The sequence below is a fragment of the Salvia miltiorrhiza genome, chromosome 4 (assembly GCF_028751815.1).
Source record: "Salvia miltiorrhiza cultivar Shanhuang (shh) chromosome 4, IMPLAD_Smil_shh, whole genome shotgun sequence".
NCBI lineage: Eukaryota > Viridiplantae > Streptophyta > Magnoliopsida > Lamiales > Lamiaceae > Salvia > Salvia miltiorrhiza.
In genome coordinates this window covers 33,205,004-33,221,427 of record NC_080390.1, presented here as the reverse complement: position 1 = coordinate 33,221,427, position 16,424 = coordinate 33,205,004, and the positions used below count along the sequence as shown (strand labels likewise).

The following is a 16,424-nucleotide window of genomic DNA, read 5'->3' as shown; positions in this document are numbered from 1 at the left end:
GAGCTAAACTATCATATGTGGGCAGAGCTGAGCTGTCGGGGCTGAGTCGTCAACGGTAACATTAGTAGAGCTGACCAGTTAATGTTAACTTTGGTAGAGTCTGTTGACTAGCCAATACTGACTTTGGTAGAGTTGACCAGTCAAGGCTGGTCTTGGAAGAGCTGACCCGTCAAGACTGACTCCAGCGAAGCTGTCGTTAAGGTTGACACAAGTGTTTTGCGTTTCTTTTTTGATAGTTTTCCTTCATTAAACTTGGCTCAAAGAGGTATGCATAAAATTATCCTCATCAATTACTATCCACACAAAAGTGGAAAAATTACCCGCAAGCAGGTGAGATTGGATCACCAATCACAAAAAAGAGTATTTAGGTGCTTTAACTTTGTCACTTGAACCGTTTTAAAAAAAAATGCCATTAGAGCTAGGCCTCGTTAATAATATTACATGTATCAATGCAACAGTTTTGAAACCTAAAAAGTTTGTGGATGATATTTATGAAATTAATTGTAAAAATGTAATTTAAGTGTGTGTGGTTGTTTGTGAGAAGAAAAATATGAATAAAAGAAGTTGTTGTGTAACGAATTTCTTTTGACTAATTCTGCTTGGATGGCGAATTGGCAACCTCATGAATCTTGCCAGAGTATTTGATTATTAAAATTGATGTGACATCTAAATCAAGTTCCTCCACAGTCAGCTATTAATTTTGCTATTGTCGCAATTTGACTTTCATCTACTCGATTTTAACATTCCTCTGTTTTTCAAGAGAAACTTATTTCAGATGTTCCACACACACATTATCGGAACCATAAGAATTCTTGGCTGTTTTTAACTTCGGAGCAATTATTTCGACATAAATCCATGAGTTTCAGAAACGATTACATTGCATATGTTAATAGAATAATTTTACACCACGTTTTAAAAAGCAAAGGTTACTCGTATAAATATTTGAAAAGTGTATCTAAAATTCTTAACCTAACATGATTTTTAAATACAGGATATATTCCAATTGTAGACCTCTCAAGTTTCAACTTCTCAGCTCTCAGTCTTTCACACTTCACGTCACCAAATTCGAGTTTTTTCTCCATTCTCCAATACACATTTAACAAACTCATAAATTAACTTGAATTTAATTAACTAAAAGAAAATCTTATAACAGGGTAAATATTATACTATTTTGGTCCATTATTTGAGTATTTTTTTTTTTAAATATCACACTCTAATGGTAACTACAAAATAATATTCGTTGTTTATTTTTTTTTCTTATTTTTGGCCCACAAAATAATCCAACAACCAATAATTGACGTGTTCCGACCAATTATCATGTTGTCCACGTGGAATTAAAAAAATCCACATAAATGAAAACGCATTTGAAAATCAAAAAACACACGGTTTGAAAAGAGGGAGTACATCCAAAAACGTTTTCTGCTGAAAACCTCTATGCTCTCTCTCTCTCTCTCCCTCTCCCCATTGACTGAACACACACATACCAACACGCTACACGTATTTGTCGCCGTCGTTGATCCATCTCTGACGACAGCACTGCCTTCGAACACCCTTTTTGGCGTCTTCCTCTTCTTACTGTCGATTTGGTCTCCCTTTCTCATCTCTCTCTATCTCTCCCCTCTCTCTGTTTCTCCTTCTTTCTCTATAAAACCCTAGATCCCTGAATATCAGCCTCCACTCCCTTCGATTTCAAGCAATAGCGTTGCTAGAGTGATGCCGCTTCCGTCCTCGACTAAACTGCAAAAAAGCCACTGTCGGTGGACCACCTTATTCTTTGATTTAAATCAGCACAACAACAATAACAATGAGATCTCTCATATATGGTGAGATCTTAGATTAATTTGTAAGTGTTGATTTAATGTATCTAATGGTTGATATTTACTTGAAAAGAGCAAAATTTTATATGTTCAAATCCTGGAAGAAGCGAAAATTTTATCAATTTTTTGAATATTGTTATTCAACACTATATAATGCACGATTCATTACTATATACTAGCTTATTCGTTATTCTTATGTCTATGCATCAATCGTAGATCTTCATGATCCAAAAGCTGAGAATGATTTCTTAAATAGTGAACCTTTCCACACACACATATATAGGGTTGAAGATCCAATGATAATAACTATTTTCGTGAGAAGTGAGAATAACAAAGAAGCCGATATAAATTTACGAATAAGTTTCCTGTAAAGCACAATTTTTTTGTAATTTTTTTTAAGTGCACGATATTACATTTAATTTAGAATAAATAAGAAAAGATATATAATGAATTATTAGATAAATAAGTTATTGATATACAGTATCGAATTTCAGCATAACAGTGTAATTTTGATTTTATTGGCAAAATTGAGATATCGATTATTTTGATATATAGCAAAAATATGGCATACTGCAATAAATATGAACTAAAAATATTAAATTCCTCGTATTGAAATTGTGTTATATCGAACTAAGAAGATATTTGGCTAAGCTTATTTTAAAGAGCTTATAAGATGTTACAAAAAACTTATAAGATGTAGTTTCTTAAGAACTTATAAGTTGTCAACGTATTTGGATAATTTAGTTTATAAGCTAGAGAGAAAAAATTTAATTAGAGAGAAAATTGAAAAGAAATGAAATTAGAATAATATATGATGAAAATAAAAAATTATAGTTAAGTTATTTTTGTAAAATGAGTGTTGCTTATAAGATAATGTGAAAATAAGTTGGGATAAAAGAATTTATTTTTTGGAGAGCTTATAAGCTATTAGAGCTTATTTTTACAGCTTATAAGTTGTTTATGAGCTTATTTTATTAAACATTTTAAAAAAACTTATAAACAACTTATAAGCTGTTTTAAACAGCTCAGCTAAATACCCAATAAGAGCATCCACAGTGGGATGACTTGATAGCTTACTTGATAGAAGGAGGGACCATAATGAGTAAGGAGGTCACAGTGGGATGACTTGATCTCTTACTTGATTTTTTTAGTTTTGATTTTTATATTTTTTATTTATATTTAATTGCACAAATTTAAATAACATAAATTATTTCAAATTAAAATTGCATTAATTTTAAAATCCTAAAAATTACATAAAAAAACAAAAAAAACTTAAAAATAAAAAAAGAGAAAAATATTAAAGGAGAGAATGAATTGGAGGTGTGAATGAATAGAAAAGTGTGAGGGTTTTTTTAGGAAGGGAAATGAAAAAAAAAGGATTGAACGACCATATAGCCATTTGAATCGAAATAATAATAATAATAATAATAATAATAATAATAATAATAATAATAATAATAATAATAATAATAATAATAATAATAATAATAATAATAATAATAATCAAAATAAAAATGGCTAAAAGAGCAGTTGAAATTAAATTTTCAATTTTTGTTTAATTCCTTGTGCGTGTAAACACGCGCGGTTAATTAAAGCAATCGAGTCTTACCCCTAAATTCGAGTAAAACTCGAGTAAGGAAACTTTGCAGTGGGGTGACTTGATGGGTGGGTGACTCGAATATCCCCATCGAGTCACCCACTGTGGATGCTCTAAAATGTACCAAAACATAAAGATAAAGTAAAAATATATAATTTCTTTGTACCTAAGATAAAGAGAAATTATAAGAGCATCTCCAATGCATTGGTGCTTAGAGGGTGTCTTAGATGGTAGTCCCCACCTAAGAACACCCCTCTCCAATGCATTGTGGCTTAGAAGGGGTCTTAGATCTTCATTTCCACAAAATTCATATTTCTATACTTTTATTTTTAAATTCCAAATTTCATTAAAATTAAAATTCTACCTTATAATAATTAAAATAAAATTAAAGACATAATTAAAACACGATAATAAAATAAAAATTATAATAATTTCCTAGGGCTCAATCGGACCAAAACGAGACCAAATGTCCTCCTTCAAGTCCGAAGTGAGGCGAGCATGCATCTCCGCGTCTCGCATGGATATTTGTCATGCCACAAATACACAAAAATCCGGCGGAACACCGGCACGAGGACGAGATGCGGCGGCGCTACTCGAAGCTTCGTCGGTGACCTCTTCTTCCCATTGCGTTGCGTGCTCGCCTTCGTCTTCGATGATCATATTGTGCAAAATGATGCACGTGAACATGATGTCGCTCATCTCTTCCTTGCTCCAAAGACTCGACGGTCCTTTGACGATTGCCCAACGAGCTTGAAGCACGCCGAAAGCCCATTCAATATCCTTGCGAGCCGCTTCCTGCATCACTTTGAACCTCTTCTCCTTCGTGTCCGTTGGATGTGTAGGACTCTTCACGAAAACAGGCCAATTGGGGTAGATGCCGTTAGTCAAGTAGTACCCACTTGTGTAGTAGGAGTTGTTGACTTGATATGTGATCGGCACTCCCATTCCTCGTAGGCGATCGTTGAACAACGTCGAAGCATTGAGCACGTTGAGGTCATTGTTCGAACCAGGAATCCCAAAAAAGGCATGCCAGATCCATAGATCTTGAGATGCGACGACTTCGAGGATGATGGTCGGTTCCCCTGATCGCCGCGAGTGTATGCGCCTTGTCATGCCGTTGGACAATTCTTCCACACCCAATGCATGCAATCGAGGCTCCCTAGCATTCTCAGGAAGCCGTGCTTTGCCTCGTGCAGTGCTAGAAGCCTTTGGCAATCGGCGAAAGTCGGCCTCCTCTGGTATTCCGCGCCGAAGAGTTGGACAATGGCTCGACAGAATCTGCGCAAACACTCCAACGAGGTGGACTCTGCAATCCGTAGATGCTCGTCGTACTGGTCCGCTGCCCCACCATTAGCTAGTATACGAATAGCAACCGTACATTTCTGTAACGGTGTGAAGCCGGGTCTCCCAAGTGCATCCTTGCGTTGTTGGAAGTATGGATCGGACTGCACGGCGTTGACGATGCGCAAAAACAATGCACGACGCATACGAAATCGGCGCTGAAAAACGTTGTCGGGGTAGACCGAATTTTCGACAAAATAATTCGCGTGCAAACGTTGTGATCCGCCTTCACGGTCCCGATGAATGTACGCCTTCTTTGCCACTCTTTGTCGACGACGACAGGGTTCCGTCTCCGCGGATCACCAATAGCTTGAACAATTTGATGAAATTGTTGCACGAGATTAGAGAATTCTTGAGTACGTCGTTCGTCGTCGCTTGATGAAGATTGAAGAGGATGACATTTTTGTAGAGATTTTTTTGATGTGGAGATGTTTTTTGGTAGTGAATTGAATGGAGTTGATTTGGAGTATATATATATGAAGTGAAAAAAAAAATGAAACGGTCAAAAAATTTGAAAGAAATTGCATTTTCGATTTTTTTTAATAGGCGGACGCGCCATAAAATAACGCTCTTCGCCCTGAGTCTTCTCTTCGTCACTGCTTCGAAACAGGGCGGGTCTCCAGCTCGGCGTCGAGGAGGTTCGACGCGGGCTTTGACACGCCCGCTGTAAATGCTCTAAGAGCATCTCCACTCGCCGATGCGAGTGGAGGATCGATCCGAGGCTTAGGGAGTGAGGCTGCATTGGAGACCCACCCTGGTGCGAGGCAGTGTTTTAGCCAAAATACGGGTCGAAGGCGAGAAATGTGTGGCGCGTCCGGAGGACGTGTCCAATGAAAAAAATAAATCGAAATTCATTATTTAATTATGTTTTAATTTTATTTTAATTATTATAATGTTTAATTTTATTTTTAATGAAATTGAGAATTTAAAAATAAAAATATAAAAATATGAATTTTGTGAAAATGAGGATTTAAACACGCATCTAAGACACAATGCATTGGAGAGGGGTGTGTCTTAGATGGGCCCCACTTCTAAGACACCCCTCTAAGACACTACCGTTGGAGGTGCTCTAAGGTATCTCAGTTTTAGTACGCCTCGATATATGATGAGTCTCGAGTTGGGTGTTGAAAGTTGAAGCTTAATACATTTGACATCTTGTAGTAATAAATTCCACCATTCTAGAAAAAGCAGCCCACAAGTAGAAAGTCCACAATCTTCAACTATATAAAACACCAAATTATATATACAGATAAATACCAAAAGCTAAGTATCACTATCCTAATCTCAAAGTTCGAGCAATTATTTCTTCTTAAAGAAACAAGAAACAAAAGATGTTAGGCTCTAATCCTCAAAATAAAGATTATTAAAACACCTTAAAGTGAAAAAAAAAAAAAAAAAGGGAACCATCAATATTGACATATTCCACCAAAATTAATCACCACCAAATATTGATTTAATTACACAATAAATAGTTAAATACCCATCCCAACTCAGAACTCAGTCGAGTTCCGCCCCGAACTCTTCCCAACTCGGTGCCTCGCCTGAGTTACCCCACCTTTCATTACAGCCTCCCAATCCACCTCCCCGTCCTCCGCCGCCTCCGGCCCTCTCAGCCCTTCCAGAATCCGCCTTGCCTTCTCCCTTGCCCGCTCGCTGTCTGCCTTCACAACGTCGAGCAGCACTTCCTCTGCCCCGGCGTCCCTAGCCAGCCCCTTGAACCTCAAGCTCCGGTCGCTCAGCGAGTGCAAGGCGGCGACACAGTTCTCCCGAGTCGACTCGGAGCTCAACTCGGCCCGGTTCCTCAACAACCCTACGAGGCAATCCACAGCATTGGCGTCCAGCAGCGCCGCGCGCCCCTCGTCGCACGTTGCCAGGTTGCACACGGTCAGCACCACACGCGCCGCCACGTCACGGTCCTTCAGCAGCCCCAGCAGCGCCGCCGCGGCGCCGAGTCGGATCACCTTCGCTCGATTGCTCTGAACCAGTGTGAGGTGGTACAGCGCCAGCGCGGCGTCGTGGCGGCTCCGCCGCGTGCCGGATCTCAGCTCGTGTAGCAGCGGCGGCAGCGCGCCGAGCACGCCGATGGCGGTCTTGTTGTCGTCCTCGAGCGCGAGGCTGAAGATCGCGCCGGCGGCGTGCTCCCGCGACTCGTCGTAGCCGCTCTTCAGGATGTCGATCAGCGGCGGAACCGCCCCGGCCCTCACGATCTTCACCTTATTCCCCTTCTCGAGTGAGAGATTGACCATCGCCGCCGCGGCGTTAGTCTGCAGGGCGGAGTAGCGCGAGCTCAGCAGCTGCTTCAGCGCCAGAAGCAGCCGCTCCGAGCAGAGGGTGGCGCGGGCTTCTTCGCTCGTCCGCGTCGTCTTCCTCAGCTGAATCACGGCTTGCTCCTGCTCGTAAACGTCCAGACTTCTCATCTTCGTGATGAAATTCTCATCCTCCGACGACGAATTTATCGATGCGGCGTTAGTAGATCCTTCCTCCGCGACGAATTCCGACGAGGTGGAGGGCGAGGACGAGTACGAGAAGCACGACGGCCGCGTCGCGAAGGGGAGAAGCGGCGTGGCATTGGCGATCACCGATTCCTCTGAGCTCGAAGACAAGTTCAAATCCCTAGAATTCAGTTCCGTCGCGGCGTGGGAGAACAAAATCGGAGGGGTTTCGGCGACGCCTTTCAGCAATTCCTTCTCCGACACCAGAATTTTGGGGCTTTCTAGGGTTCCGGTGGAGGCCGAGAGGGAGCGAATGGTCGACTCGATTTCCGAATGGACGGGCGGGGACGGGCGGCCCGACCCGGTCTTAGAGCACCAGCTGAGAATAGCAGTTTTGAGAGCTAAATTGGGGATGACCGTTGAGAAATCGGGCTTGGAGCCGTCGGCGAGAGTGGGGGCGAAGCTCAGAGCTGTGCAGACGTCGACGCACGCGCGCTCGAATGTCTGGCCGGAGGAGACGATGGCGGGGTCAAACATCAAGGAGTTGGAGATTGGGCAGAGGAATTCCTGCGGCGGGTCCTTGTTGGCGGTGGCCGGAGATCTGTGGAACGAGATTCTCCAGCGGCGGAACTTGCCATTTCCGCCCATTTTGGGTGCGAATCTTGGAGATTGGGGGGGTTAGGGGAAAAGCGGCTTAGGGTTGAAGAGATTCATGTGATTCGGAGCAGCTTTTTATTAATGGTGGGGGGGTTTTGGTAAAGATTGGATTTTTAGGGGGAAGGGAGAATCTGGGTGGACTAAGTCTGCGTGCGTGCGGATGAGAGAGAAAATGGTGATGTTGTTGTTGTTGATGGAGATGATGAGAGAAGAGAGGAAATGCCGTTTCACGATGTGCGCTAATTATGATACTGTTAATTATGTTATACTTATGGAAGACTGTTTGAAGAATGAGTCATCATCTTTCTTCAAAGGGAAATATAAAATGAAATACTATCATTGAACAACTTCTTTGCTCGGACTATGCTTAAATCCAGCTGCTCTAGGTTTTATTCAATTTTTAATTCATCCAAAGATTTGTTGGGAAATCGAATGTTGAATGCTGAATACTAGTAGTATTAAAACTATAACCGACTTTATGTTTTATCGAGCTTCAATTAGTTAAGTTACTAGTACTATTTTTATGTACAAAAACAAACACTTACTAAAAACACGTTAGATTTGAAAGCCTATTGATATTAATTTTCGAGATTAGCATATTAAGTATACAAGCACACGCTACATAATCAAATGTACCCAATAATATACTTAACGAAATTAGCATATCAAGTATACAATCACACACTAGACACTACATAATCAAATGTACCCAATAATATGCTTTCCGAAGATTAGCATATCAAGTATACAAGTACACAATAATATGTAAATGAGCATCCTCACCCAATTTATTTAAGAGAGGTTTTCTATACTACCCAACTCCTCCAAAATACATTTCAAAACTACCCACTTTTTTGAGCTAATTTAGTCCATGACCATTTCATTTGTTTATTATTATTTGAGTTGCTACCTTTGTTGTGTACTGTCAGACAAGTACACCAATTATTGGTTATTGGTACTTTGAGTGATATTGTTTTCCGTGTTTTGTCTCCTGATTGGAAAATGTTGTGACATGTATCTTTGCGCATTTAATTATTTAGTGCGCATAGTCCATATTTGCGCATTTAATTATTTGGTATATGGTATACCAAATATAGATCTATGCGCATGAATTTGGTATATATGCGCAGGAAATTTAGTGCGCATTTAGTGCGCATTTAATTAGATCTATGCGCATTTAATTAGAGATCTATGCGCAGGAAATTAATTGTGGGATCCACTTTAATCTACGCCCTTTCTTAAATTGAGAACACCTTAATTAATTATAAGTAAGTGATGACTATATATTAGTATTAAAATACGTCTTTTACTCAATCTAATTTAATTGTGGGATCCACCTTAATCTACGCCTTTTAATTAAGATATCTAATTTAATTAGATATCTTAATTAAAATATACTAATGTAAGGATCTTGAGAAAACAATATATATATGAATTTTGATATAATTTGTAATTTTTTATTAATAATTATCTATACTTAAAATTGTGTATTAATTTGAGTGGATTTTTAAAATAGCCACTTTGAAATAGTAAAAATTAAAATTATCCATTAAGATAATATTGTTAGTCATGAATTAGGAATATTGTTAGTCATGAATTAAAGTTTGAAAGCTTGCATTCACAACTAGAAATATTGTTAGTCATGAATCAAGGTTTAAAACTCAAATTCACGACTAACATCTATATACTATATTAAAAATGGAGTTTTTAATTTCAAATTGATTTCAAATCCATTGCTAATCAATTTCAAAATTGAGTGGCAATTTTGTAGATAGAATAAAATTGAAGGTTTATTTATAAGCTATACATCTTTTCATAATATCAAATTTTATAAGTATAAATTCTTTTCTATTTTTATTTTTTTTAATATTCAATTCAATATATATTTAATTAAAATTAATTTTTATTATATTCCCGAGTATGATAATTGAATTAGTATTAATTTTTATATAAAAAAAATAAAGGAAAATTCATGGTGTATGCGCAATAAGGTAAAGGAAAATTGAGAAATTGATGATGTATGCGCAACAAGCTATGCGCAGTGCAGAAGGAGGTCAACTTTGCGCCATTTAATTAGATCTATGCGCATGAGAGATTGATGATGTATGCGCAACAAGCTATGCGCCGTGCAGAAGGGGGTCAACTTTGCGCCATTTAATTAGATCTTTGCGCCATTTAATTATATATGGTATACCAAATTGGTATATATGCGCATGAATTTGGTATATGGTATACCAAATTTAGATCTATGCGCATGAATTTGGTATATGTGCGCAGGAAATTTAGTGCGCATTTAGTGCGCATTTAATTAGATCTATGCGCATTTAATTAGATCTATGCGCAATTTTAATTTTTATTCTGTTTCACGTGGAAATATGGTATAGCTGTAAGGGTAATGGTAGATTTCATGTGAACGATTTGTCAACATCAAGAAGGTACACTTAGTTCACGGAAAATTATTTCATACGATGAACGTACACTTAGTTCACGGGAAATTATTCGATACGATGATATTTGGTTTGTTGGTGGGCAGGGAACACAAATAATTGTGAAACCTTGTAAATGAACAAAAAAATGTCGTGGAGAGCTGGAGAACTCACAAATTGAAAGTTTCTTTGCCCCGAGATCTAGGAACTGAAGCGAGCTACAAGAGGTTCATATTTCTCATATGTAGATTATTATGTAATATTTAATTGCTACATTATGCACTATTTTTAATTTTATTGAGTGTAATCATGAAATGAAACTTAGTTTAGATTTATTAATTATTATTATGCATCTATGTATGCGTAATACATTATGTTGCTAAATTAATTTTTTTAGATGTAAAAAATTTGGTGTATCGTAGATGATAATTTGTATTATGTGATATATCATCATGAAAAATTTGTTGTTTAATATTTCGGATGTTGATGTTGATTGTTTTATTATTTGGTGGATAATATCCTCATGAAAAATTTGGTGTTTAATATTGTCATGAAAAATTTGGTGTATAATATTTCGGATGTTTATGTGATATACCCTCATGAAGGCGAAAATTTATTATTGAATTATAATGGTATTTGTCGTTGTCTCTTCGTAGATGGCGGAGTGGAAGAATATTATCGTAAATTATGGAGGATATTGGAATGATAATCTTTATAATGGCGGCAGTGCTACCTTTTGCTATGTTCGAGCCGATAATATAAATATTCTAGAGTTGCGGCAAAGTATTAATTATTATTTGGTGGCAAACTCCTTGAATCCAAACTATGATCTTTATTGTTTTTCAAGAACTCGCAGTGGTCGGCTGATTCGTTCCTTGTTAATTAATGATGATCAACTTCGGCTGTTATGCACCAATGAGGTCGAGCCACAAGTTTTTGTGACTGACAATGGAAGGAATTATCCATCGCAGCGTGATGTATACCGACCTTCCATGGATATACCTAGTGCATCCACTTATGAGCAGAATACATCGCATGTTTCGTTGGATGAGTCCATTGCACATCAAATGGACTCGTTCATGCAAAGCATCGCTGTGTCGTTGCATTCTCGCCTCATTTGCCGCATCAATCCTCCTGACAGCATTATCTATGTACTCGCGGTCTACACGGCGGTTTGCTTGCTCACCGCTGCTAGATGATGAAGACGGAGTAGGCTGACGAACGCGCTTTTCCCTAGCTTTTCCACGAGAACCATCGCGGGACGATGAACCCCGCACCCGTCTATCAGTCCCTGTCCAGGGGATATCTTCCACACCAATAGGTGTATCATGTAGAGCCGATACTTCATGTGTTTCAATTGGGGCATCAAACAACAAATCAGGCGTTTCTTCATGCCGTGCCCTATGGATATCATTCAAAGAGCCGGATGGATGAGGCTCTTCCTCCTGGTTATCATCTTCTTCACCCGGTTGACCCAAATCAAATCCAAGTGTAGATAAGTAGTACATGGTCGTCAGTTCAAATTCATCTGGTTGAAGCTCCAATATTTGTTGCTCCTAAAAATAAATAAAATAAAAAGATCAGTGTAACATTTTATCAAAATGACATGCTAAACACATTAATTATCAAAAGATTAGTATAACATTAAAACTAAAACACCAAAAATAACAAAATCCAAGTACCTCTTTCTCGAAGAATGGGTGTAACTCCTTTGTAGAAGGTCGACTCCGAAACTTCCACTTTAAGCATCGGGGGTGCGCAAACTCCGCCACACATTTACCGACAACCTGCCCTAAGTCGGGCATTACCTCAAGCGACCACACATGCAATGCCCACACAGGTTCATAAAATTTATACTGTTTCTTAGATGTAAAAATTTTACTGGCATGATGACATAACAAATTATAACTATACGCCCCCCACGGAAATCGGTTAAATGCATCGAGATCATCCACTAATGCCCAAACCCAATGCTCAACAGTTTTATCAGTCTCATAGCCTACGAGAAGTCCATATAAGACTATAATATAGGCAATCTTCAAGTGCAAACTCCCATCCTCATCATCAATCTTAAAATTATCAAAAAAATCAACGAGAAACGACACTTTCACATGAGACTGACCACAACTAAATCTTCTAAACACTTCCACTTCATCCAAATTATGATTACGTGACATATCATAATTAAAATCACCAAATTGAAGACCGGTCACTAAAGCATAATCCCTCCTCGATAAATAAACCTTAGTATTATTCAATTTAAAACAGAGATCATTATTATCTGATTTTATTTGGCGGGATACCACATGATGCACGGCCATTGCACATTTCGGACCAGGATTCCAATCCAAAAAATGTCCAAAACAACCCCCTATAAATCTATCTAATAACTGTTGACCACCTTTTTCCTTCAAAACAGATTTTACCTTGCTAAGATACTTTATTTTATAATATGTGCCAACGTCCCACGTTGAATTAATTGTGTCCGCTCTCAAAAAAACAGGATGACCCTGTAACAACAGGTAAATAATTATTAAAATTCAACCAAAACAATGCAAATATCAAACAATGAGTCCAACTATGCGCATGTAATTTGCATACTATGAGTCCATCTATGCGCAAATTATATACTACTTTGCGCACAAAATCTTTTAGCGCATACTAACAATTCCAAAATATATTTTCTTTCACAATAAACAAACAAATATAGACGTAACACTAAATTGATAACAATAGGGGCCAAGAATTAGGGCAACTTTCATTTAGGGCGAAAATTAGGGGGGCAAAATTTTTTCAAAATTTCGAAAAAATAATACCAAATTAGGGGGGCAAAATTTTTTCAAGATCGGACGAGCGAAAAACCTCTAAATCAGGTAACAACACCAAAGCATAAAAATTGGAATTTCAATCTTAAATAATCTAAGTTACATAAGAAAATAAATTGAGCACCAACAAACATATACTCCAAACAAAATAGGATAAATATTAAAAAAAAATTGCAGAAAAACCAAACCTCATTCGGTTGGTCCATCTTCTCCGGCGCCGGCGGCCAATTTACGGTGAAAATAAATAAAGCTTCGGTCGAGAGAGGGAGAGGGAGAATTTCCGCAGAGAGAGAGAGATTTGTTCCGCAGAGAGAGAGAGAATTTCCGCAGAGAGAGAATTGGGGTGGGGCGCATCAATTGTTTTTAAAAAAAGGGTTGGAGAGATTTGTTACGCAGAGACAGAATTTCCGTAGAGAGAGGGCGCAGAGAGGAAATTTCCGCATAATAGGTAGAATTGGGGAGGGGCACATACGCATAATTGGGGAGGAGGAAATTTCCGCATTCTACCTAGAATTGGGGAGGGCATACGCATAATTGGGGAGGAGGAAATTTCCGCATTCTACCTAGAATTGGGGAGGGCATACGCATAATTGGGGAGGGGGAAATTTCCGCATTCTATGTATTTGGTACATCCCAATTCTCGAATTGCCATATTAGGTAAAATTAGTAAATTAATTGAGTGGATAATAAATTAATATATTTCGAACACAAATTAATTGAAAAAAAAATGGCTTCTAATGAATTTATAAATCCGGAAATTGGTAGTTGATCCAATAAAATTGCTCTTTAATTGTGTAAAAAGAATCATAAATGCGCAGTGTTTAATTTTGTTGCAAATTCTTGGTGAGTTTACAAAATATGGGACTTAGTTTGCTTATATATTGAACTAAATTGAACTCCAATTATGCGTATGCGCAGAGAGGAAATTTCCGCATAATAGGTAGAATTGGGAGGGGCGCATACGCATAATTGGGGAGGGGCGCAGATAGGAAATTTCCGCATAATAGGTAGAATTGGGGAGGGGCGCATACGCATAATTGGGGAGGGGCGCATAATTGGAGAGAATTGGTTGGACATAATAAAGACAATTCTACCAACCTATTTCTAAACCCAATAAATTTGGTCATAAATTTCCTACTGACACGCATGATACTCCCTGCCAACTTCAGTGTACCTTTTATTATTGTTTAAGGGGAATGGATATGGGGTGAATTAGTATGAAAAAGTGGATAGTTTTGAAATGTAGGTTGAGATAGTTGGGTACTATCAGCTATTCTCACTTTATTTAATGTACTAACATTTCCGCTTCCACGAGTAATATCGATTAGGTGGTACAATGATCAATTCCAACAATGTATTTGATTCATTTGAAGGTAATTATCTTTAAGAAAAAAAGAAAAAAAATTCTTTTACATTGAAAAAATAATCATTTCAATTAAATGGTGTACAGGGTTATATATCACTTGAACTCAAAATACAAAAAACAAAATATATATAAGAAAATGAATGTTTGAAGTTGCATTAAAAAGTTAAACTAAAAACGAAGATGAGAAGTGAAGTTGCAAATCTATAGACTTACAAGAGACAGAGATGTAATCTTCTATTCCATAACTTATTATGTCCAACTGTATTCCACTTTTAATATGAAAAAATACAGAAAAAAGGATGGTATGAAATTTTAATATTATCCTCAATGTTTAAATTTTTAAGAATATTAAACAATATCGTTTTATTATAAGATAGAATTATTGAAGGGTTAATTATAACTTTTTAGCTTGAAATTTAAGCAAATCTCAAGTCGTAGATTCAACTTGATTTTTTTTTGTATACTTTAAATTTTGAAAAATTGAATAATTATAGTTCGTTTAAAAAAATTTGGTGCAAAAAATGCTACAATCACGCCGGAGTTATGACAGTAGTTGTTGTTTATCAAAATTACACTTAAAACTGTTCTCAAAAAAAAAATTACACTTAAAACAATGATCAATATTCGCCATGAAACCAGAGTCAAATATGTTCCACGCTTAAAGAAATTTCCAACAATAGATGATCCATCATCATCAAACAACTGATGTGGTCTAAACGTCGCTGCATTAACGCGAACAACAACTTCTTCGCTATTTTTTGACAAAATTCGTCCTCGTTACTTAACCACAGTTGTCAGAGTAGTATGTCAAAAATTTTGATCTTGATATGACCGACAAAGCTCAGGCATCAATCAAACGAATCTTGTTCTAAAACGACTAGAAACTGGTCGCAAACTCGACACCACTATTGGCCAACTTACAATCGTGATTCCGATTACACTGATGGTTTGACGACGATGGACTACTTACCATTGAAAATCTATTTTAATGTAGAATAGTCTACAATAGACTATAGTGTCGTAATGATGATCATTGTTTTAAGTATAATTTTAGCAAACAAAGGCCAGATCCTTCTCGCTGGGCTACAAAAGTCCAGGGCGGGGTGTAGACCGTGTAGTAGTTTTGTCTTGGATGGTTTAGGATTAAGGTATGCACTTAAGACCACCATAGATCGTAATTTCGATCATGTGATTGTGGGAATGACAACCAAAATTTCATGAGGGCGTTGAATGACCGAAGAAAAATGGAAGGGTTTGAGTTACATTGTCGATATATTCTGTAGATGATCGATAGAGATTGTCATGTTTCCTTCAGCTACAATCATCAAAACCACAATCAAGTTACACATAATATGGCTAGAGGTCCTAATGATTAATATTATGTTGCAGTTTCGCCTCATATCAGACATTCTTTTAAAATTTACTATAACTAGTACAACTTAAACCAATAATCAAGCTAGTACAAACTAAACCAAGTATCCAAATAAATGGAAAAATAACCTACATGACGTCGGTTGGACTTGAACCGATGACCTCTTGCAAGAGAAAGACTTTGGTGCCTCAGTTTAACCGCTTGGGCTAGGCCTCATTGACTCCATGTCAGGCATTTCGTATAGTCTGTTGCTATGAAATGAAATTTATCTTTCTCTAAAAAAACAAATCGGCAAAGAACAACTATGAACATCACTTCAGCATGATTGTGGAACTTTGGAGTCGGAAAATTTAAACAAGCCACATTATTAATCAATTTCTCAAAGTTTAGAACATACCAAAAATAAATCAAACTTGAGAGTACAAACTAAAATTCACTGAAAGTTCGAACTATAAATTTTTTCTAATCAAACTTTGAAGTTGTTAACTATTAAACTATAACTAGATCTAAAAAAAAAAACTATAACTAGATCTACCCTCAGTGCAATGCATTTAATATTCATATCACGAAAATATTTAAATACACTATGTA

General features: G+C 37.4%; 3 protein-coding genes across 4 annotated transcripts; all 3 read right to left on the bottom strand.

The window, feature by feature from the left end:
• Positions 1 to 3,942: 3,942 nt before the first annotated feature.
• Positions 3,943 to 4,527, bottom strand: LOC131023325 (protein ALP1-like). The gene has a single exon (XM_057952868.1). It carries the CDS (start codon positions 4,525 to 4,527, stop codon positions 3,943 to 3,945), a length of 585 nt encoding a protein of 194 aa, XP_057808851.1.
• A 1,427-nt stretch (positions 4,528 to 5,954) lies between these two features.
• LOC131021217 (U-box domain-containing protein 38-like) lies at positions 5,955 to 8,252 on the bottom strand. The gene has a single exon (XM_057950320.1). It carries the CDS (start codon positions 7,833 to 7,835, stop codon positions 6,246 to 6,248), a length of 1,590 nt encoding a protein of 529 aa, XP_057806303.1. The 5' UTR covers positions 7,836 to 8,252; the 3' UTR covers positions 5,955 to 6,245.
• Positions 8,253 to 11,050: 2,798 nt separating this feature from the next.
• LOC131021216 (uncharacterized) lies at positions 11,051 to 13,487 on the bottom strand. Of its 2 annotated transcripts, none has more exons than XM_057950319.1 (3): positions 13,284 to 13,487; positions 12,697 to 12,780; positions 11,051 to 11,826 (listed from the first exon to the last, which is right to left on the bottom strand). In XM_057950319.1, the coding sequence occupies exons 1-3, from the start codon at positions 13,299 to 13,301 to the stop codon at positions 11,176 to 11,178; spliced, it is 753 nt and encodes a 250-aa protein (XP_057806302.1). In that variant the 5' UTR covers positions 13,302 to 13,487; the 3' UTR covers positions 11,051 to 11,175. The 2 variants fall into 2 exon arrangements, with proteins under 2 accessions (XP_057806302.1, XP_057806301.1); XM_057950318.1 differs by having other exon boundaries at positions 11,056 to 11,826; positions 11,953 to 12,780; positions 13,284 to 13,479.
• Positions 13,488 to 16,424: the final 2,937 nt, after the last annotated feature.